The 22,867-nt window shown below is 52.2% G+C and overlaps 1 protein-coding gene across 2 annotated transcripts in view; it reads left to right on the top strand.

Moving 5' to 3' along the window:
- The first annotated feature begins 990 nt into the window (after window positions 1–990).
- The window catches only part of SMG6 (SMG6 nonsense mediated mRNA decay factor), a 116,083-nt gene continuing 94,206 nt past the window's right edge, over window positions 991–22,867 (top strand). For both annotated transcript variants that reach the window (XM_015421909.1, XM_015421908.1), the window contains exons 1-8: window positions 991–1,032; window positions 4,244–5,954; window positions 8,122–8,314; window positions 11,592–11,702; window positions 20,296–20,402; window positions 21,270–21,348; window positions 21,909–22,019; window positions 22,124–22,318. In XM_015421909.1, the coding sequence (XP_015277395.1) occupies window positions 4,501–5,954; window positions 8,122–8,314; window positions 11,592–11,702; window positions 20,296–20,402; window positions 21,270–21,348; window positions 21,909–22,019; window positions 22,124–22,318 (2,250 nt within the window). In that variant the 5' untranslated portion in view covers window positions 991–1,032; window positions 4,244–4,500. The remainder of the gene's footprint in view (window positions 1,033–4,243; window positions 5,955–8,121; window positions 8,315–11,591; window positions 11,703–20,295; window positions 20,403–21,269; window positions 21,349–21,908; window positions 22,020–22,123; window positions 22,319–22,867) is intronic.

The raw sequence follows: 22,867 nt of genomic DNA, 5'->3' as shown, positions 1-22,867 counted from the left end.
CAGAACACTCCTGCTCCACCCTGGGGCTGTCTGTCCACTCTGTGGCCTGTCATCCCAGTTCCAGAACACTCCTGCTCCACCCTGGGGCTGTCTATCCACTCTTGGTCTTGTTATCCCAGTTCCAGAACACTCCTGCTGCACCCTGGGGCTGTCATTCCACTCTGTGGCCTGTCATTCCAATGCCTGAACACTTCTGTTGCTCCCAGGGGCTGTCATTGCACTCCGTGGTCTCTCATTCCATTCCCAGAGTAGTCTATGGGCCCAGAGACCCTAATGTAAAATCCATTCTGCATTTTTATTGGAACTCTACTTATACTCTAATGTTTTCCAATGGAGCCCATGGAAGTCAATTGGCAATTTGCATTCCTGGCTCCCAGTATTTCCAATGGGCCTTCCAGCGTCTCCCATTGTTTCCAATGGGCAATCCTGTCCTTCCTTTTAGTACATCCCAGCCGGCATTTATGCTGAGGTGCACGGAATGCTGTTACCTTCCCACTGAAGTGGTACCTATTTATCTACTTGCAATTTCTTGCTTTCGAACTGCTAGGTTGGCAGGAACTGGAACTAGAGACGGGAGCTCACTCCGTCATGCGGCACACTTGGGTCTCGAGCTGCTGAACTACTGACGAATCTCGCAGCAGCAACCCATCCATGCATGCATGTTCTTCGCTCGGCTTCTACGCCGCTTCGTAGATGCCACAGTCCCGGCTATTTGCAGAAGGGCTTCCAGGCCGGGCCGCGCGTTCCCGTTGACGCCTGCTTTCGCCGTCTATGGCTGGCTCCGGCTCTCCTTCACAATAGCCTTTTGTTCCGCTTCCGGCGAAGCGCCAAAGAAGGGTGGGGCCGCAGCGCGTGCTTATAGAAACTCCCAAGCTCCTTTGCACGGGATTGGCCCTTCGCGGCCGCCGTCCGTTTCCCTAGTGCCGGGAAGTAAAATGGCGGCAACGGAGCTGGAGAGGGTCCGTGTTTCGGCTGCGGAGTTGAGAAGGGGGATTCTGGCGGCGGAAGCGGCGTTGGGGAGGGGCGGCCCAGGTGAGGCCCGGGAGGGCGGGTCGGGATCATCCGTGCTCGTGTGAGCGGCCTGCTTCTTTCCTCGGAGCTCATCCCGCTTCTCTCTTCTATTAGCGCGGGACGGGGGTGTGGCGAGGCGAGACTCCACCGGAGGGGGGGGGGGACACAGCGGGGCGGGCGCCTGCCGTTTATCATCCCCCTTAATCGGAGCCCGCCCAGGCAGCATCTCGTGAAGCGACTATGAGCCTTTCGTCGCTGGTGCTGGACTGGGAGATTTGGCGGCCCAATACCTCTCTTCTACTTTAGCCTTTTCAGTTGAGGGTGGCTGCTGGTTTGGCTGCGCCCTGTCACAAGCCCCCTTTGGAGCTCCGTAAACCGCGCGTTTTCTCTCTTCCAGCAGTAGGACTGTGGCCGCAAAACCTAAACGAGTGTTTCTGGGACTGCCAGGCTGTGCTTTTGTCCACACACACAAACACAACTTTTATTGGCATGAAAGCACAAAACATCATGGAAACTGTTTTTTTGTCTTTGCTCCGATAGTCAAACAGGGAGAACTTGTTGTGGTTTTCATTTATATGCCGCTTTGGGTCACTTCACAATGCAAGAACCATCGAATCTACTTTATAACACTATCATAATCCTTAAATCTAATGCTCTGAGACGTGGGGCGTGAAACTTAACCTCATATTGGAGTCCTGGGACAGGGTGATCCCTGTATGGGAGAAGATGCTGGACTGTGTTACATGATCTTTTCTGCAATATTTCATATTCTTAAAAGTAGAATTGGTTGGTGATTTCTAGTTGTATTTCTTCTCTCAGAATGTACACATCATATAGAAGTGCTGTATGCATTATATATATAAAGTTTTTTGGTGATATATGCAGCTACACGGGTATATAAAAGACATAGTGCACACACACGTTTGTGTTGGTGTGGTTTATTTTTAAGATCTTTTATTGTGTTTTGCCCCCACAAAAGTCCTGGGATGTTGGTAATAAATTCTCATTTTGCTGTTGGGAAAAACAGGATAAGAGAAGGATGTGTCAAAGGGTATAAAGTGAACGTGGCTCTAACTCCTCTGATTTTGAACTCTTGACCACTAGCCAATAAAGATCTAGAGATGTGTGTGAAGTCCACACATTTTAGTGTGCATTTAACTCTTGCATTGGGTTGTAGGTGTTTTCAGTGATGCCAATCCAGTAGAAATATTTCCTCAAACGTAACTCTTCTTCTCTAACCATATTGTCTTACCACAAATAGAGCAGAACAAAGTTTGAGAGTCCAGTTGCACCTTTAAGACCAAGAAAGTTTTGTTCTGGATATACTTTGTCTACCCAAAGCCAGTAACTCTAGTATGGAGGTGGGCCTTGAAGTTTTGCTCTTGCAGTTTCTAAGCTGTGTTCTTTCTGAGTTCTGCAGTATGTGGCCTCCTTGGTGAAGAATTCCCTCAAATGCTAAATACATCCTGAACCCCAAGTAACATCTGTATCCCATCACCAGCAAGTAACTATGGCTTGCTGCACCCCATCCTAGATATGCGGCTGAAAAACTCCCAGGTTTCTCCCTCCCCATGTGCTAGTGTAGCAGCCTGGTGGTCCTTGAGGGGGTCTCAGCAATAAGTGCTTTAAAAATAATTGGGTGGCTTTGCAGGCTGCTCCTTGGAAGTAGAGTAACTTGTTGATACTTTATATATTCTTAAAAGTACTTTGCTTGTTACAGTTTACCATGTTTTCTATTTGAGTCTTGGTAACTGCAGTTTACTGTAACAGTTAAATGGACCCCTTGTTTACATTCATTAAAAATACGTTTTGAGGCTGACCTCTAGCTCCGTTGAAGCCTTGCTCAGAAGTTAAGGAAACTTTCCCTAGCAAAACTAGTTCCAGTAGTCACCTTGTTTGTTCCAGAACTCTGCCATGGCCAGGGCTCTGTTGCCAAGGTCACAGCTTCCCCCAGTGTTCTGATGTCTGGGAGCTGAGAACAGTTGGAGGTGTCTGACATTACTTGTATCCTGCGGGTTGGTAGTGGCACACAGAGCTTAACCAGCAGAAGGTATTGGCCACAGCTGGGATGTTCTCTTCTGCGGAAGGTCAGTTCTAGCTCTGCCATAGTGATTCTGGACAGATGTGGTATAGCGTTACAGTGGTATCTGGGATACCCCAGCTGTGGTGTGAAGCTTGCTTTAGTGCCCTCGGGCTGGTCACATACTCTCAGTCTAGCCTATCTCAGTAGGTTGTGAGGATAAAATGGGGAAAGGAGAGCCACGTGTGTCTTGAAATTCTTAGAGGGAAGGGCAGGATAAAATATTAAATAAAATGTAGGGGTGGGGAGAAACCAACAAGAAACATTGGGGGGGGGGCTGTAGAAGCAGTGGCTGTTCAGTTCACAGCCACTGTGGTTCTGGAGAGCTAGGCATACATTTGGTTTCTTGAGAAGGAGAAATAGGCAGCATCACACTTTTGACACCTGTTGTTCACAGGTCTGCATAAAACAAGCCTCAGAGTAATAATCAGCCACCAGCTTTGAGGGAGTCCAAGCAGCAAACACATCCCTGGTTGTTTCACCAATGAAATGGAAAAATTGTGAGCCAAGCTTGTGGATTTACATGGAATTGTGGCATGCAGAAGGAGCTCAGAAGGCCCCAGACTGGCTCTTTCCTGGCCTTTGGCTCTTGGCAGGCTCTACTTCTTGTTGTCTGGGGCATCATCAAGTGTTTGATGATGTAGAAATGGAGCAAGATTCAAGTAAGGCTGTTCTTGGACTGACTTAGGTTGGTGTAGGAATCTGTATTTATTTGGGGAAATGTATATGCTGCCTCTTCAGGGATCTGCTCAAGAGGTGGCTTACAGCTTGCGACTTTTCAAACAACACAGAAGTTTTACTTGTGCAGAGATCTGTGGAGCTGAAAACGTCTTGCTGTATTGACCTAAAAGACATATGGGATATTTGTTGGTTGGCTTCTCTGTCTTGAAAGGATTCAAAGCAATACACAATATCTGATTTACCCCCCAAATTAAGCCTTGTGGGAAAGAGCTGAAGGAAATCCAAGTGCAAACAGCTGCCATTTCTTGTCCTTTAGGGTCTATAGGGCAGCCATCATGAAATAAAGAATGCATTCAGAGGCAAATGTGTGTTTGTAATGTCTTGCCAGTTTCCAATCTGTTCTGCCTCTGCATGGTCTTTTTCTTTGTCCACTGTACAACCAACCATTTGCATGTGCTTTTTGTTTTGTAGAGACCAGGAAGGAACCCCGACATCGCAAGGACAATAGGCGCCCAGACCTTGAAATCTACAAACCTGGCCTCTCCCGGCTGCGTAACAAGCACGTCTTAGAAAAGCAGGAGCCTTCCGGGTCTGAAGAAGCCAAGGACAGAGTGGCTGAAGACAGGGGCCCTTCTGCCACTCCCAGCAAAGAGGCATCCCACAAATCTCAAGGCCCAAAAGGAGGAAGCAAGCAGGATTCAAACAGCCCTTCGGAACAGGGCATTGGGATGGGACCCCCTCAAGACCACACGAATGCCCCTGAGGACTCGTGTCCAAATATTGTCAGGCGAGTCAAGAAACCTGACCAGCAGATCTACCAGCCTGGGAAACGCCTGCAAAGCTTGCCCAAGGAGGCCGCCGTCAGCCACTCTGCTACCAAGGAACCTTCCATTAAGGGAGAGGGGGATGAAGAGTCTGAAAGGGATAGTGGAAAGCGCAATAACAACTGCAGAAATCAGGCAACCCAAGAAGGGAGGGAAGGGAGCCTAAGCAAAGAGGGAACCAAACCTGCCCATGGGGAGAAAGGCAGGCGAGCCGAGCGAGCGGACAAAGCCAGGAAAGGTAGCTCGGATACGGCCCATGGCAAGCTAAGCACTCCGAAGCGTTATTCGCGATCTGACAAGCGTCGGAACCGATACCGCACCTGCAGTACCAGTTCAGCTGGGAGCAACAACAGCACAGATGGAGTACGGGTGGAAGCAGAGGCGGGGAAGAGGCATCAGGAGCTGATAAAGGAAAGGCCTCATCCTCGGAAGCAGCTCTCTACATCCTCCACAGACTCCTTTGATGACGACAGGACTGCGGAGGCAGAGGCACATGGTCCCAGGAGGGACTCAGAGACCAAACGGTGCTCGGAGCACAGCTGGGCTTCCAGGACCACCAATGGGAAGGAGACCAAAGGAGCCCAGCACGGTGACAGGGCCGTAAACAGGAAGTTCCTGTGTATGACGGACGGGGACCAGCAAAAGCGCAAGCTGTCCGGAGCCAGTTTGAGTGACTCCACAGAGACTGGAGAGGGGAGGGGCATGAGGAGGGAGCCCCCGGGGAGGGGCCGGGGCATCCTAGTCCTCCCAGCTAACACGGACTTTACCTCTAGTAGTGCTGGCTCTCCAGAGGCTCCCCACACAGGGTCCAGGCTGCTCTTTGGAGGTGGGAGCAAAGGGACCCGGGGCAGGGGCCGAGGGGGCACTGCCCGCCGACTCTGGGACCCTAATAACCCAGACCAGAAGCCAGCGCTGAAGAGTCAGACCACCCAGTTGCACTTCCTAGACACGGATGACGAGGTGGCTCCTGTGCCTCGGAGTGACACCCGCCAGGCCCAGGCATCCTACTACAGGTTCCAGAACTCGGATAACCCCTACTACTATGGGCGGCCCGTGGGCCAGGCCTCCTCCTACCCCTACCCAGGATATTCACTGCAGTATCCAGTGGGTCCCAGCAACGGGGTTTTCCCAGGTGCCTATTATCCTGCTGGCTACCCGAACCAAGCCGAGCCTTATCTCTGTATCCCCCTCCTGGCCAGTCCTCTGAGCCCTGAGATGGAGCAGCAGGTCCGGAGCCTACAGCAGCAGGAGCTCACGAAGGTCCTTCGTGAAGCCAGCAATTTGGAGCAGCAGCTGAGCAATCTCCTTTCTCGGGACCGGCTCAGTCCTGAGGGCCTGGAGAAGATGGGGCAGCTCAGGTTTGAGGCTTCTTTCCGGTGTGAGGGCAAAAATATGTGCTGGGAATGAGGTGGAGGGCTGGGCTCTGGGATCCTGACCGATGCTTCTCGGCCTGGCTGTTTGGTTGTGCTGTGTTAAAGCTAGCCAGCAAGGAGCAGCACAAGAACTCTTATCCAGCCCGCACAGTCTCATGGAAGCAACGAGGGCTCCTGGATGGGTTACTCCAACATTGGGAGCCTTAGGACTTGTTCAGGCGTTCATAGAAAGGAGGTAGCAGAGCCCTGAGGAGGTTGAATGGACTGCAGCGCTTTGACTACAGAAGGATGGTCACATGTTTGAACACACACCCCCTATGTTAAAAAGCTCCCTGCAAACAGAAAACCAGGACAGCAAGCAAGTAGAGGGGGGTACAATCGTGGTATGCTAGTTTTGTATTTGCAGGGAGTTTTCTATGACTTTTTTGGACATAGTCCTGGAATCTGCATGCAGCAAGTCCATTCTGCCACCTGTGGGCTCTTGCCTCCTTGTTCTCCATCATGCCTGTCTGTTTTGCCTACAATGTTTTTCTCCAAGGAGCTCAGGGTGACACACATGGGATCTCTGTTCCTGATCCTCCCAACAGCGTTCCGTGTATGTGTGCCTGGCTCAAAGTCACCCAGTGAGGTGTATGACTAAGGAGCTTTTGAATGTAGGTCTCCCCAGGCTTCATCCAGTCCCTGCTACACTACACGTGCGGAGAAGAGTATTTCATTTCTGTATTGTTTACATGCTGTCCATGCATATGAAGAGTATAATGTTATTCAGGGTGGTGACAGGAATCCTCCAACACTCTTTGCTGAAGAGGGCCAACAGTTCTACTCTCTGCATTGCCCAGAGGCCTCTCTTGGGAGAGCAGGGGATACTTGCTGTGTCCCAGATTAATCTTCAAGGAAGATTGAGAGAAGGAGCAAGCAAAAGAGGGCAGACAGTCTCTTTGTTGGAAAGACTAGCAAGGAAGTCAGGGACAGGAGGTGTCTTGCTGCAAAGAGACTTCTGTAACACGTCTCTCTGCTTTCCCTGCGGTTTGGTTAAAGGTGGTCTCCCATTCTCCCCCCCCCCATCTCTCAGATTCCCACTTCAGGACCTCCTCCTGGCTAAGTTCATATGAACATGTTGTTCGGCATGGTGCTGTAGGGAGGCAGCCCCTTAACCAGGATTTTTTTTGTTGGGGGGCGCCTGCTTCCTGGGGGTGCTGATTAAATTGTATTTTGTTTACATTAAATTAGCGGAGCAGGGGAGGGAGAGGGTCACATGACAAGTCACATGACCACGCAGGCACACTGGGTGAGAACCTGCTACTGTCCCCCCCCCCCCCCTGTTCCCCTGCTATCATGGGAGGGGAGGGGGAGTTTGTGTCGTGACAGCCCTGGTTGTGCGCTCGCAGCTCCTCTTCTCAGCATGTCCACCAAGTCCTGAAGGCTGCCACGTGGCGTTGCACTGTGCCAACTATAGCCTCCCCGCGCGGTAGCGCCTCTCATGTACTCGCCACCGCCTCCCCTCCATCCCTCTCTCAGCCCATCCTGGCAGGTCAGCTCACCCAGCTCTCGCTTCTCATGCGGCAGCTTCTGCTGAGCAAGGGCAATCCGAAGCGGGGAGCTGCACAGCCTCGTCCTTGCTGCAACTCACAGCTGGGTTGGTGAGGGGCTTTCCCAGCACTCTGTGTGCTGCCGAGAGAGGCTGAGCATGGACTGTTGGGATGGGGGATCGGGGGCACTTCAAATTCGACAGGGGTGCTGCCCTCCACGCCTCACCGCTGGCTACGGCCCTGGGGGGAGGAGTGCCTGCCTTGAAAAGGAGCTCCCATATCTCTCCCCCCCCCCCAGTTTTTCCTCCAGTGAGAACTCAAGGGTTGGAACCAGACTAAACTGGCAGTTTCCACCAATTCCCCCTTCACACTGCAGACCTCCCCATTCATGTTTCAAGGCCCCCCTATTTCCCGGGGAGGCCTTGGGGGGGGGGGGGGCTGCAGAGGAAAGGGAGTGGCATGAAAATTCCCTCCTGCTGATGGCGAACTTAAATGTGGATCCTGTCTCCTGAGTGCAGATGCATTAAGTCTTGAAGGTGTTTCCGTGGGCCCAGCCATAGCCGGGCTGGAGCTGCTCTGTGTGTGCCTGTGGAGCAACTGTGGTGTGTGATTTCCCCCCCCAGAGCTGAGATGCTGCAGCTTTATGAGCATTGCCTCCTGACCGACATTGAGTTTGCTGACACCCAGAACGTGGACCAGCTGCTGTGGAAGAATGCCTTCTACCAGGTGATCGAAAAGTTCCGGCAGCTACTCAAGGATCCCCTTGCGGAGAACAGCCAGGAGCTCCGCAGCAAACTGCTCCAGATCCTGGATGAGGTAATACAAGGCCCATTCCTCCAGCCTGGTTTGGCTGCAGGGGGAAGGAGAAAAAGGGGTGTCCCCCAAATAGGGTATTCCCCGGTGAAGTCTAATTGAGTGCGTCTCCATGTGTCACCCACTTCCCGTTCTTGATTGGGGCAGTTCCACTAAGCGAGTCTGTAGAGGAGAACGCTGAAAAGCCTCAGGTTTCTTTAAAATTTCTGCCCCAAGCTGAAAAAATAACTTGCTTTTCAGTTTATTATTTAGAACTAAGCAGCAGCTTGCTGAGTCGGCCGTGCAAGCGCCTGCAACCAAACCATCTCACACGCACATATCCCCTCATGGTCATGGAGGACAACCTCTGCGATTAAGTTTGAGTCTGGGAGTTCTCCAAGGGTACCCATCAAATAAGAAAATGGGGTAGCCCACAGTTGAAACCTGAGTCGTGGCCTGCCTGATCTGTGGGAGCTGCTTGGGCTTTGGCGGCATTGCTTCAGCTTCCCCATGGTGTCAAAAGTGGGGTTGTTGGCTGTGACCTGAGCATCTTAAGCATGGGAGGAAGAAGAAGAGGAGGAGGAGATTGGATTTATACCCTGCCCTTCACTACCCAGAGGAGTCTCAGAGCGGCTTGCAAACTCCTTTCCCTTCCCCTCCCCACAACAAACACCCTGTGAGGTAGGTGGGGCTAAGAGAGCTCTGAGAGGACTGCTCTTTCAAGAAATGCCCTGATAGAACTATGGCTTACTCGAGGTCATCCAGCAGGTGCAAGTGGAGGAGTGGGGAATCAAACCCAGTTCTCCCAGATTAGAGTCCGTGTTCCTTATCACTACACTAAACTGGCGCGCTCCTAACCACTACACCAGACTGACTTCAGTCTAGCACAGACTGTTTCGTTTTCACAAAGCCACCACTGCTTTTTAGATGTGGCAGAACGTTCCTGCTCTGGCCTGCAGGCCTTGTTCTGCCCTGCCCTCCTAGGGATTCCCAATCCCCTGGACAATGAATGGCTTGCCTTTGCTTCCTTTTCCCTGCTAGGAACTGGAAGAATCTGGAAACCCTTTTCCACAGACACCTTTGCTCTCAAAGGCTGGAGGCCTGGCTTAAGAGAGGGAGGAGGAGGAGATTGGATTTATACCCCGCCCTTCACTATCTAAAGGAGTCTCAGAGCAGCTTACAAACTCCCTTCCCCTCCTCACAACAGATGCCCTTTGTGAAGCGGGTGAGGCTGAGAGAGCTCTGACAAAAAATGCTCTTTTTCAAGACCAGCTGTGCCAGAACTATGGCTTGCCCGGAGTCATCCAGCAGGTGCAAGTGGAGGAGTGGGGAATCAAACCCGGTCTCCCAGACTAGGGTCTGCGCACTTAACCACTACACCAAACCGCTCCTAACCACTACACCAGACTGACTTCAGTCTAGCACAGACGGTTTCGTTTTCACAAGGCCACCACTGCTTTTTAGATGTTGTGGCAGAACGTTCCTGCTCTGGCCTGCAGGCCTTCTTCTGCCCTGCCCTCCTAGGGCTTCCCAATTCCCTGGAGGGGCTTTTCTTTCACTCTCAGGGTAGCTGCCGCCACCACCTGATGGTTGTAGGGATCTTCCCGCTGGGAGGATCAGGACCCCCAGCTCCCCTTCCGAGGCCTTGCCTCTGCGTCTCCCACTGCCCAGCGCCTGGGAACAGATTAATGCCTTGGGTCTCCCTGGGGGAACAGTCACTTGCCAACCCGCCTGGAGCCCCTTTTAAAGTAGCCCCATTTAAACCCCACTTTTAAAAATGGCAGAGGTCTGTGTGGTACAGAGTCGCTACCAGTATCCAAAGTTATGAAGTATTTATTTAAAAGAACATGTTCAAAAGCATACTTTTAGCACAACACCAGATTTGAGCAAGGGATAGAAAAGAAATTGGTAAAAAGTGGAAATCTTCTGTCCCTCTCTTTATACATGCCCTAAGGTAAAGGTAAAGGTTCCCTTGCTCGAAAGCCAGTCGAATCCGACTCTAGGGTTGCGGTGCTCATCTCCGTTTCAAAGCCGAAGAGCCAGCGCTGTCCGAAGACATTTCCGTGGTCATGTGGCCGGCATGACTAAACACCAAGGCGCACGGAACGCTGTTACCTTCCCACCGAAGTGATCCCTATTTATCTACTTGCAATTTCTTGCTTTCGAACTGCTAGGTTGGCAGGAGCTGGAACTAGAGACGGGAGCTCACTCCGTTTTGCGGCACCCGGGTCTTGAACTGCTGAACTACTGACCTTCCACAGCCTGCAGTTCAGCGTCTTAACCACTTGAGCCACCGCATGCCCTACCAGCTGCTAAAATAGGACAGATGGAACAGGGGTCACTGTGGATGTGGAGGGGGGGGAGGTATTTGTGAATTTCCTGCATTGTGCAGGGGGTTGGACTAGATGGCCCTGGAGGTCTCATCCAACTCTGTGATTCTATGATTCTATAGGATTTTTAAGCATAGCTAGTTAAAATCTCTACAAAGTTGCTATTACCTCAAAGCTTGCTCCAACTCTCCCAGGAGACCATGTGGTCAGTGGCTCCCTGCTTGCAGACCAGAGCTGAGTTCCCCTCCACACAGCACCCCAAAGAAAGAGAGCCTACTTTCGGTGGCAAGGAAGTTTTATTATCTCTCTTTGTCCCTCCAACTTGACCTGGTCAGGCCAGTTCAGAGAAGTATTTCTCCCAGCCCCTTCTTGGGGAATATCCCTGGAGATTATCTAGCATTCTAATCTTCCAAATCTCTGTTCCCTGGTAGGAGGAGGGAGGGAGAACTGGCCCACCCTGTTGTCTCTCCTGCTAGATCTATTAACATATCTTAAGAAATGCGCCTGGAAGGCCATGGGCTAATTTCCTCCCCCTCCTGCTTGTTCCTAGTTCAGAGGGGAAAAAATGGTTAAACTGTACCGTGAAGGCCTTGCTCATTGCCAGCCTTCCAGGAGACAATGTATTTCTCTACAGATGTATAAACCAAGACAGCATGTTCAGGTTCTTTTGGCAGTCAATAGTTCAACATGCGAATGTTGTCATTCATGCTGAACGATGTAAGAGGTGCCTTGCCGGATCAGATCGACAGTAGTGTTCTTGGCATGAATCTTAACGGAGGTGAAGCGGTCCTCTGTAAATTGGTTAGTGGTCTGCCTTCTGATCCCACCCACCCCCCAAAAAATCAGGAGCATTAAGGACCTTTGAGCTGGAGATGCTCGTGGCTGTCTTGGACACTAATCACCCACCAGGGGCGCTTGAACTAGGTGCAGAGAGTCTCCCTCTCTTCCTGACGCCTTTCTCCCCTTCACAGGGCACACTTTTCTTCGATGGCCTGCTGCAGAAGCTGCAAGTATCATACCAGTTCAAGTTGGAGGACTACATGGACGGCATGGCAGTTCGCAGCAAGCCCCTGCGGAAGATGGTGAGTCCTGAGGCCATTCCTGGCCAGAAAAAGAGGTGCAGGGCTTGTTTCAGCTACAGGCAGGGGGAGGGGGGAGTTGCCTAGGTGGCAGCCAAGTAGGACCCTTGCAGGGCTGTTCCTGAGGGTTTACTTGACATGGCACAGGGACACTTGTGGCTGCTGTAGGGACACTGCTGCCATTTCAAAGTGATTTAAAGAGGTTATGAGGGCCCGATCTTGCTCTCCCTTGCACCCTTGTTCACCCTGTGGTTTTGACACTCAGAAAGAATAAGAAGAGACTGGATTTATCCCCCGCCCTTCACTACCAAAAGGTGTCTCAGAGCGGCTTACAAACCCCTTTCCCCTCCCCTCCCCACAACAGACACCCTGTGAGGTAGGTGGGGCTGAGAGAGCTCTTGACAGAAACTGATCTTTTTGAATAACATCTCTTATCAGAACTACGGTTTGCCCAAGGTCATCCAGCCAGGTGCAAGTGGAGGAGTGGGGAATCAAACCCGGTTCTCCCAGATTAGAGTCCGCGCACTTAACCACTCCACCAAACTGGGTATGGGGGGGCCTGTCCTTTGGACTGAATTACGAATGGGTTCTTGCAGCAATTTCAGATCACTTAAAAGTGGCAGCGGTGGCCTTGTGGCAGCCACAAGGAAGCAATCATGTCTAGTTTTGCTCTTAGAGTTGATTCCAGTTTGGTGTAGTGGTTAAGTGCGCTGACTCTAATCTTGGAAAACCGGGTTTAATTCCCCACTCCTCCACTTGCAGCTGCTGGATGACCTTGGGCAAGCCATAGTTCTGGCACGGCTGTTCTTGAAAAAGATCAGTTTCTGTCAGGGCTCTCTCAGCCCTACCTACCTCACAGGGCGTCTGTTGTGGGGAGGGGAAGGGAAAGGAGTTTGTAAGCCGCTCTGAGAATCCTTTGGGTAGTGAAGGGCGGGGTATAAATCAAATCTCTTCTCCTCCTCCTCCGGCCGGGATGGCATCACGGATCAGAAATTTTGGCCAGGGAAGGGAAGGTATCAGGTGCAATAAGTATGGCCGTGTCTTATTTAGACTGGGGTTTATTTGATGGTGGCGGTGGTGTCATGTCTGAACATCTATTCAAAGGACAAATAGCCTGCAGGCTTACCAGCCAGAAAGGGGTGCAAAGGGGAGTGGAGGGAGAGGAGAAGGTTGGCTTCAGAGTTTAGAGGCCAGAAGCTTGAAAGAAGTGACACATTTTCAAGTATTGCTTAAACAGTTATAAGGAGAGAAGGGTTTCAAGATGGGTAAGAAGAAGAAGAAAAAGAGATTGGATTTATATCCCGCCCTTCACTACTCAGAAGTGAAGGAATCACACGAGACAGCTCTCTTGAGGGCAGAGAAATCTGTCTGCCTTTCAAGGCAGCAATAGTTTATTTTATACACACTCTGCCCCCACCCACCCACCGGGAGGTGAGGCTGGGACTTGCACGTACAGAAACAGGAAAACAGATATTTTAGGGAGGACGTCTTAAGGATGCTTACATAGTACAATAATTAATGAGCTACCTTCTTTAACATGCCCACAGGTCCAGGATGTGCAAAGGTCAGGACTCTGGATTGATCAGAGTTACTGATCAATCCAGATGTTTACAGAGTCTGGAAATATGGGTTAAAATCAGGATAGGTGTGCCTAATCGCTGACCCTTGCCCACACAAAAGAGTCTCAGAGCAGCTTACAATCTCCTTTCCCTTCCCCTCCCCACAATAGACACCCTGTGAGGTAGGTGGGGCTGAGAGAGCTCTTTTGAGAACTGCTTGTTAGAGAACAGCTCTGAGAGAACTTGTAACTGACCCAAGGTCACACCAGCATCTGCATGGGGAGGAGTGGAGAATCAGACCCCAGTTCTCCCAGATTAGAGTCTGTGCTCCTAACCAGAAGGGGGACGGGCTCCAGAAAAATCAAGAATAGCCCCATGAATTCACAAGCAGGAAACAAAACGAGCAGCTTGGTTGGAAAGCCAAGAATGAAAATTGTGATGAAAAGAAAACAGAATGTTCAAGAACTGTTGGAATGATCATGCCAAGAGAGAATGACAGGGAAGGGGGGAGGGGCTGAGGGAGAGTTTCAAGATGGGAGAAACAAAAATAGATTCAAAACAAGCAGCGTAAGCAGCAGGAAAGAGGGGTTAAAAGGTGTAATAGAGAAGGAAGGCTCTACTGGGAAGGACGTTAGGATCCTGCTGCCTCTCACAGAGCTGGAGTACTATAACTGTGGATGCCAGGGAGTTAGATTGAGGATTTTTGTCTGCTAAATTTGTATATGTATATTTGATTGTAAGATAGTTAGTTTATGTCACCATGGTGAGAGACTGGTAGCTGCTGAGGTGACATTGTAGAAGATTTCTAGTACAATCTTTAGGGTTTTGTAGCAGAGTAGAGAGTTGTTATTGTGTGTGTTATGTTAGTGGTAGCATTGGAGTAGTTGTGGCCAGCTCGTGACGGTTAGCATTTGCTGACTACCAGTGGTTTGAAGTTTTTACATAAACTGACGGCGGTAGCAATGCCTGGCCAGCATATTCCGGTGCTCTTGGGGCGGGGTAAGTTTAACGGTGGGCGTAGGCAGGGTAATAAGGGAAGGATGCAGAGACACAGAAGAGCTCGGTGCCCTTCCAGCCTACGGCCCATCCCAAGGGTGGCTGGCAGTGGGGCCAGGATGGACCCCCCTCCGTCATTGGTGTTGCGCAACGCCAGGTCCATTAATAACAAAGTCACAACCCTACGGGACTTTGTGACTGAACATCAGGCGGACCTGGCGTGCGTGACCGAGACCTGGGGGAGGGACGGGGAGACCTTGGCTCTTACCCAGTTACCCCCCCCCCCCGGGTTACTCGGTCCTTCACCAATCATGGACTTGGGGGCGGGGGGGAGAGGTGGCTGTTTTCATTCGGGTGGCTTACTCCTTCTGGGCACTCCCGGCTGTGGAGATCGCGGGCGTGGAATGTATTGGCGTGCTGCTGGGGGCTGAGGAGAGTTTGGCGATTTGGCTAGTGTAACGACCGCCTAATGCACCGGCCAATAGTCTGCCGTCCCTGCTGGAGGCCGTAGCAGGCTGGGCGTTGGATCACCCTCGGTGATTTCAACATCCATGCTGAGGACGTGACCTCCAGCCGGGCTACGGGCCTGGTGTCACCCATGGCGGCGCTGGGACTCTCGCAGTTTGTATGGGCCCCCATGCATCGGGCCGGTCACATGCTCGATTTGATCTTTGTGGCGGGGGGGGAGGTGGGGCGGATCACTGCAGAGGCAGGGCCATGGTCGGACCACCTGGCCCTGAAGGCCCGTCTGAACATTCCACCTCAACCCTGTTTGGGCGGTGAGCAGATTTTTGCTCGCCCGCAAAGCCAAATGGACCCGGTGCGGTTCCAGATGGCCTTGCGGGATCCAAGGCCCCCTGGCGGCTCGTTGGATGAGCTAGTGGAGGACTGGCATGTCCGACTCTCCACGGCCATCAACGAGACCGCTCCCAGGCATCCTCTCCGCACTCTTGTTTGGCGCGTACCCTGGTATACCCAGGAGTTGAGGCAGCTAAAACGAGAACTGAGACGACTAGAGAGACGGTGGCGTCGCGTTCGCGACGAGGCGACAAGAGCATCTTATAGGACGTTTATGAGATCCTATGAGATGGCAGTTAAGTCTGCTAAGAAGGATTTCTTTACAGCCGAAATTGCATCTGCGAGCTCACGCCCGGCCCAACTATTTTGGACAATTTGGACTTTGACAGACCTGCCTCAGGGCAGGCGAAACGTTAGAGAATTGGATATTGGCTGTGAGGCTTTTGCAAGCTTCTTCGCAGATAAAGTCTTGGCGCTGCGCCGCAACCTCCCCGCCACAATTGAGACAGTGAGCGAACTCGAGGCCCCTTGCACGTCTTCGGTACCAGGTTTAGAGTGTTTCAATACGCTCAGTCTGGACGAAGTTGACAGACTGCTCGTATCTGTACACCCAACCACATGTGACCTTGATCCGTGCCCCTCCTGGCTCATTAAAGCAGGACACGAGGGGTTACGAGGCACACTACGGGAGATTATCAACAAGTCCCTCTCGGAGGGGCAGTTCTCGAGTGCGCTCAAGGAGGCGATGGTCCGCCCTCTCTTTAAAAAACCATCTCTAGACCCAGCCGAATTGGCTAACTATCGGCCGGTGTCCAATTTGCCCTATTTGGGCAAACTTATTGAGAGGGCGGTGGCACTACAGCTACAGAGCTTTCTGAAGGACGCTTCAGTCTTCGATCCCTTCCAGTCCGGTTTTCGCCCTGGTCATGGGACTGAGACGGCTTTGGTCGCCCTGACTGATGATCTTCGACGACATCTGGATCGAGGAGGTGTGGCGGCACTGCTGTTGTTAGATCTGTCGGCCGCGTTCGATACGGTCGATCATCAACTGCTGACCCACCACCTCGCCGACGTGGGGATTCAGGGGCTTGCCCTTCAATGGTTTGCCTCTTTCCTACAAGATTGGGGACAAAGGGTGGCCGTCGGGGACCGGCGATCGCATAGGTACCCCCTTGATTGCGGGGTGCCTCAGGGCGCGGTGTTGTCCCCGATGCTATTTAACATTTATATGCGCCCCCTTGCCCAGATTGCCCGGAGTTATGGGCTTTGGTGCCATCAGTATGCAGATGACACCCAGCTCTGTCTGATGCTGGGTGGCCGGTCGGACTCGAGTCCCAATGACCTTCATCAGGGATTGGAGGCCGTGGCTGGTTGGCTCCGGCTGAGCCGATTGAAACTAAATCCGGCGAAGACAGAGGTCCTGGGCCTGAGTCGGACCGGTCTGGGGTTAGGAGTTTGGGGGTGCTCCTGGACTCCACATTGACAATGGAAGCCCAGGTGGCAGCCACTGTCAAGTCAGCCTTTTACCACCTTCGGTGGGCACGGCAGTTGGTCCCCTACCTTGACTGCGATGACCTGGCCACAGTGATCCATGTGACGGTCACCTCAAGGCTAGACTACTGCAATGCTCTCTACATGGGGCTGCCTTTGTCGCAGATCCGGAAGCTGCAGCTGGTGCAGAATGCTGCAGCCAGGCTGTTGATGGGTCTCTCTAGGAGGGACCATATTCAGCCTGTGTTGAAAGCGCTGCACTGGCTGCCGATAGCGTACCGGATCTGCTTCAAAGTGCTGGTTATTACCTATAAAGCCCTATATGGCCAGGGGCCAGCCTACCTGAGGGACCGCGTTGCCCCACATGTTCCCCCAAGAGCACTACGGTTGGGGGCCCAAAATTTATTGGTCATCCCGGGCCCTAAGGATGCCAAACTAACTGTGACCAGGGCCAAGGCTTTTTTGGTGGCGGCTCCTACCTGGTGGAACAAGCTCCCGGGGGAGATCCGGGCCCTGCGGGACCTTGTGCAGTTCCACAGGGCCTGCAAGACGGAGCTCTTCCGCCAGGCTTTTGAGTAGGAGCCGCCGCCCCACTATACCACCAACGTCAAGACATCTTAATGGATGCATCGACAAGGCCTGAGGAAGAACTTAGAAAATACAGAAGATCTGACAAGCCGTCGCCACTGAATATGTACGCTACGGGAGTACCATCTGGAACTGTGGTGATACCATCTTGGATCTAGGATACTAGTAACTGGATAGAGTACTGTGCTTTTAGTATGGATGTTTTTATTATGTTTTTATATGTTCTTATTTATGGCAAGGCGAACGACCTGCCTCTGTTAGCTGCCCTGAGCCACCACCCTCTATAGGGGGTGGTGCCTGAGCCCGCTGGGGAGGACGGGATACAAATGTAATAAATAAATAAAGGAAGGAAGGAAGGAAGTAGATGTTTGAATGAGGTGGACAGAAAAGGGATCATTGAATGTGGGAACAAGGAGAAAGGGGGACAACAGTGGTCCAGAGGAGTCAGCAGAAGGAGGGAAATGAGGACCGTGAGCAGTGTTCCCTCTAAGCTGAGTTAGTGTGAGCTAGCTCACAGTTTTTTAGCCCCCGGCTCACGCATTTTTGTCTTGGCCCAGGAAGGGGATGGCTCCAGAGCAAACTAATTGATGCAGCGGCCAAATGGCTCACTCACAACTTTAATGCCAGTAGCTCACAAAGTAGAATTTTTGCTCACAAGACTCCACAGCTTAGAGGGAGCATTGACCGTGAGAGCCAAATTTTATCTGCAAATAGCTGACCAAATCTGCAGTCCTGAGCGCATTTAAGAGGGAGTGAACCCTGTTGAGCATAGTGGGACTGACTTCTGACTAGATATCCATAAGGTTGCGCTACAGGAGCTTGAAGGGGAAGAAGGGGGGAGGGCACGGAGAAGTAAATTAAAAGGAGAGAAAAAGCGAATGAAAGAGGCTCGCTTAGCAGAAGAGAGAGCGAGAGGTGAATCTGAAGTGGGCGAGACCTGGAGGGGATGTAAAACAGCTGCAAGATGAAAAACCAAAGGACTGGGACTGGGAAGGTGAACCCAAAGAAACTCAAGTGAGAAGCCCGGGGAGAGCAAGCAGCAGGTACCTGTTGCAGCGGCAGGGGTCAGGGCATCCAGTAGAGTCTGTAAGAGCGATCAAAACGAGACAGGCAGCAAGACTGAGAGGGTTTGTGAGGCTACGGGAACGGGAGTGGCAAGCGCAGAGCACAAGAAGATGGTGATGCAGAGTGTGGCACAGGGTGAAGGCCGGGGTGAGAAGGCAACACTTGGAAAGGACCCGGATTTGGGCATCTGTCCCCAGTAAACCATCTTAGGTACGTCACCCAAGTAAGCCCCAAAGCTTTGTGTGCATAGAGAGTTCCGGGCCCAAAGCAGCCCGCTCAGCCACATGGCAGTCTAGCTAACAAAATCTTCTTTGTGGTCTCTGTGCAGGCCACACACCATGGGTTTTACGCCTACGTCAAACCTCCGTCGGGAAGCCTAATAAGCTTCAGCGACAGCTTTCCAAGTGCGGAGTCCTCCACGGTCTCGTGCAGCACGCTCCATCTGAGCATGCTCAACAGCCCCGGCAGACTCCGCCTCCTGAGAAGACATTTTTTCCCCGTCATTCCGGGGAAGCCTCCTCAACTGTAACAAAGTAAATGCTAATTGTCTGTTCACATATCAGTCATTAACCTGGGCAAGGGTTGGTCGATGGGACCCACGCCTTATTTTAAGAGGTGTCTGCGCTGTGCAGCGAATCTCCCCCTAACGGATGGCCACAGCTGTTGCTTGCGCTGCTTGGGGGAGGAAGACAGACCCGGCTCCTGTCACCACTGCCTGAGGTTCACTAGTCAGGCGAGGAAGAATAGGGCGGCTTGCCTGAAAGTGTTTTTGTTAGAGCAGTCCCTCGCCCCTACAATGGCCGAGACAGCAGGAAAGGGGCAATCGCCGCCTCCCCCACAGTTAGAAAGGGGAGATTCGGCGCAACGTGCTGCGGCCGTTACCGGGCAGCAAAAGGAAAAAGCGGACAAATCGCTTAAAAGACCGTCCTGCTCCGGCAAAAAGCACTCAAAATCTTCTTCTCAGGAGGCGGTTAAAAAAGAACTGAGTGGGGGCGTAGTCCGCCAGGGCTGTTGAGCATGCTCAGATGGAGCGTGCTGCACGAGACTGTGGAGCAATGCTCCCCCTAAGCTGTGGAGTCTTGTGAGCAAAAATTCTACTTTGTGAACGATTAGCTTTAAAGCTGTGAGCAAGCAATTTGGCTACTGCATGAATTAGTTTGCTCTGGAGCCATCTTTCCTGAGCTAAGACAAAAATGTGTGAGCCGGAGGCTAAAAAACTGTGAGCTAGCTCACACTAACTCAGCTTAGAGGGAACACTGCTGTGGAGGACTCCGCACTTGGAAGCTGTTGCTAAAGCTTATTAGGCTTCCCGACGGAGGTTTGACGTAGGCATAAAACCCATGGTGTGTGGACTGCACAGATGACCACTCGAAGATCATCAGTTACAGGTAAGCAACCTGTTTTTCTCCTGAGGCAGCCTTGTACCTCCCACCTGGGAGAAGGCAGATTGCCTGGGGGAATCGACACCTTTCCTTGTCGCATGAGAAGGGCCAGTTTGGTGTAGTGGCTAAGTGCGTGGACTCTAATCTTGGAGAACCGAGTTTGATTTCCCACTCCTCCACTCGCACCTGCTGGATGACCTTGGGTCAGTCACAAGTTTTTTCAGAGCTATTCTCACAGGAGCAGTTCTCAGTCAGAGCTCTCTCAGCCCCACCTTCCTCACAGGGTGTCTGTTGTGGGGAGGGGAAGGGAAAGGAGTTTGTAAGCCGCTCTGAGACTCCTTTGAGTAGTGAAGGGTGGGGTATAAATCCAATCTCTTCTTCTTCTTCTCTTCCTCAGGCCAAGCACACCGCGACAGCTACTCTTTTTGTTTGTTTGTTTCCTCCAGCTGGCCATCTGTAGGTCTAGTGCTGAGCTCTGCCTCTTCTCAAGTGATAACGTTTGCTAGGTGGCACAGTCAAGGTGCTTTCCAGATAAATGTGCAAATGTCTTTTTGCCTGTACCCTTTTGGACCCTCCATATCTTTTTGCTCCCTTTACCATGCGAGAGTTTCTGTCGGAGGCCACCTCCCTGTCTGGTTTGAGCCTTCCATCAGCAGTGATCTGGTTGCCGACCACCCGCTGGCATCCACAATGGCTTCTTGTCTGTGCCTTTGCTAGGTGAAATACGCCCTCATCAGCGCCCAGAGGAGCCTGATCTGCCAAGGGGACATCTGCAGGTACAGGGAGCAAGGCAGCGACACGGCCAACTACGGGAAAGCACGCAGGTGAGGGGAAAGGCCGCTGCTTTGCAAAATGCGGCTGGAGGCATCTTGGTGTGGTTTTGGCCCCAGCTGATCCTGGGATTGGCCGTACTGGGCAGGCAGGAGGCTGTAAAGGAGATAGAACGTGGGTAACAGGTCTGTGCGCCACGAGGAAGAACAAGAGGGTTAAATGGAGCTGGGCACTGCTCAGCAAATCGACTTTAGTAGTTGGGCTTAGGAGTTTGACAGCATTTACAAGCAATCAGTTGTACGTGGGCACATTTGAATGTGTCTGCTGCTTTCATGAGCAACAGAAGAGAGGCCCCTGGCCCCAAGGAGCACGCATTTGCAATTTCAATAGTATAGAAGGCAGTAGAGGGAAGTCACAAGGGTGTGATGAGGGATTGTAGGGATGAATGTGAACATATGCAGTCACACGGACTGCCAGTCTTCATTACAGCTGTGGCCAAGGAAAAAGGGGAAGCCAAAGGCACCGTTGGAAGGTCCAAGGCGCAGCTGCCTTTCTAGACCTTTCTAAGCTGGCTAAGGTCTGGTCAGTGCTTGGACGTGCAACCTTCCGCATGCTGCCTTGAGTTCTGTTGTGGAAGAAAGTTGGGATGCTGTAAATGTAATTGATTAAACCGATGGGTGAAGGAAAAGGCAGTTTTTGAGATGGGAGTTGAAAGCCAAGAGGACGATAGCGCCATCTAGGTACCCATGGTAGTAGTTGCAGGTGTAAAAGGGAGCGATGGCATCCTGTAGGCGCTATCACAGGGTGGACCCAAAGAGTACCAGCCTACTGACTGGAGTTAATTCCTGCAAGCCACAATTTCCTGTCCCTAGTCTTGACAAAGGCCAGTTGGTCAGTTCTACAGTCTCTTTCTTCCCCAGCTGGTACCTGAAGGCACAGCATGTTGCTCCCAAGAATGGACGCCCCTACAATCAGTTGGCTCTCCTGGCTGTCTACACGGTAAGATACGTAAGAACATAAGAGAAGCCAATGTTGGATCAGGCCAACAGTCCATCCAGTCCAACACTCTGTCACACAGTGGCCAAAAATACCAGGTGATATCAGGAGGTCCAGCAGTGGGGCCAGGACACTAGGAGCCCCCACACTATTGACCCCCACCCCCAAGCACCAAGAATATAGAGCATCACTTGCCCCGGAGTCCCTATCTATACCTTGTGGCTAATAGCCACAGTTGAAACCTGAATTACCTGAGCTCCATAGCATTTATAAAGATATGTCAAGTTGTGATTGGTTAGACCTGCTGTCGGGTGACAAGCGTGGCTCTGAATGAGACGTCTCGGCATGTGCAGGTTGCTTGTCAAAAAACCTTCCAGATCAAAGCCCCCTTTTCCCTGCCGGTTTCCCTCCATTCCCTTCTGCTCCACTGGTGCTGGAGGGGTGTGCGTGGTTGATTCTTTGGAGTGGAGAGCCCCAAGGTCCCCTGAGCCTGGCGTCTCTGGAGGGGTCCCGAGTGAGACTCTGCCAGTTCTTGTAACAATTGTCTGATTCTTTATCCGCAGAGGAGGAAGCTGGATGCCGTGTATTACTACATGCGTAGCCTGGCTGCCAGCAACCCCATCCTCACTGCCAAGGAAAGCCTCATGAGCCTCTTTGAAGAGATCAAGCGGAAGGTGAGGGGAAGAAGGACCTTTCTCGACCTCCTTCCGGGACCCTGTTAGTGCCCTCTCCCTCGGTGACACCTGCTCTGATTGTGTCTCTCCTCTCCTCGGTGTAGGCTGAGCAGGTGGAACAGAAACCAAGCCCCAGCCGGAGGGGGAAGGGGAAGAACGCCGCATTCCGGCCCGTTGGTGACGATGCCACCCGCCTGGAGCTGTGGATCCATCCTTCCCACACTCGCTCCTCCCAGGGCCACGAGTCTGGCCGAGACTCTGAGCAAGACAACGGGCTTGGGAGCCTGAGCCCCAGCGATGTGAGTCTCATGGTGACAGGAGGCGGCTTTCTCTCTGGAGATTTTATTCACAGGGCCTCTGGGCAGCCTGAGGGGGTGGTTGGGCAGTGTTCCCTTCTGCCACTGTGTGGTGCTGTTCCTCTTGTTATGCAAGACAGGCTGCCGTGCGGAGACAGCCCTCCGTGCCCAGGACAGGCACGGTAGCGGCAGCGTTGTGGCTGTTCTTGCTGCTAGCTTTCTGGCCAGCCCGTTTTCCAGCAGCAGGGCCGCCACATACGTACAAGGCCCCAGATTCAGTCTGCCAAGAACAGGCTCCCCGATAGCTTCTATCTCCCAAGCTGAGCAGGTTTGCCACTTCTGATGGAGGAAGGTTTTCAGCATGGTTAGAATGACCCACATGGGCTGTGACGGTTGTGTTTCTGGCAGCTGCATTTGCCGCCCTGCATCAGATGTCTCCCGCTGCCTTGTGCTCCCAGTGAGGGATGAAGGGGCGATGCCGCTAATTAAATGTGAAGCACGGCACCCAGGGGGAAGGTGTGCATCTCCTGCCCAGGGAAGAGCTATCTTTCG

This window comes from Gekko japonicus, unplaced genomic scaffold (genome assembly GCF_001447785.1).
Source record: "Gekko japonicus isolate JY-2015 unplaced genomic scaffold, Gekko_japonicus_V1.1 scaffold21, whole genome shotgun sequence".
Lineage (NCBI taxonomy): Eukaryota > Metazoa > Chordata > Lepidosauria > Squamata > Gekkonidae > Gekko > Gekko japonicus.
Note: the sequence above shows the minus strand (reverse complement) of the source record. Positions and strands in the feature narration are given on the sequence as shown.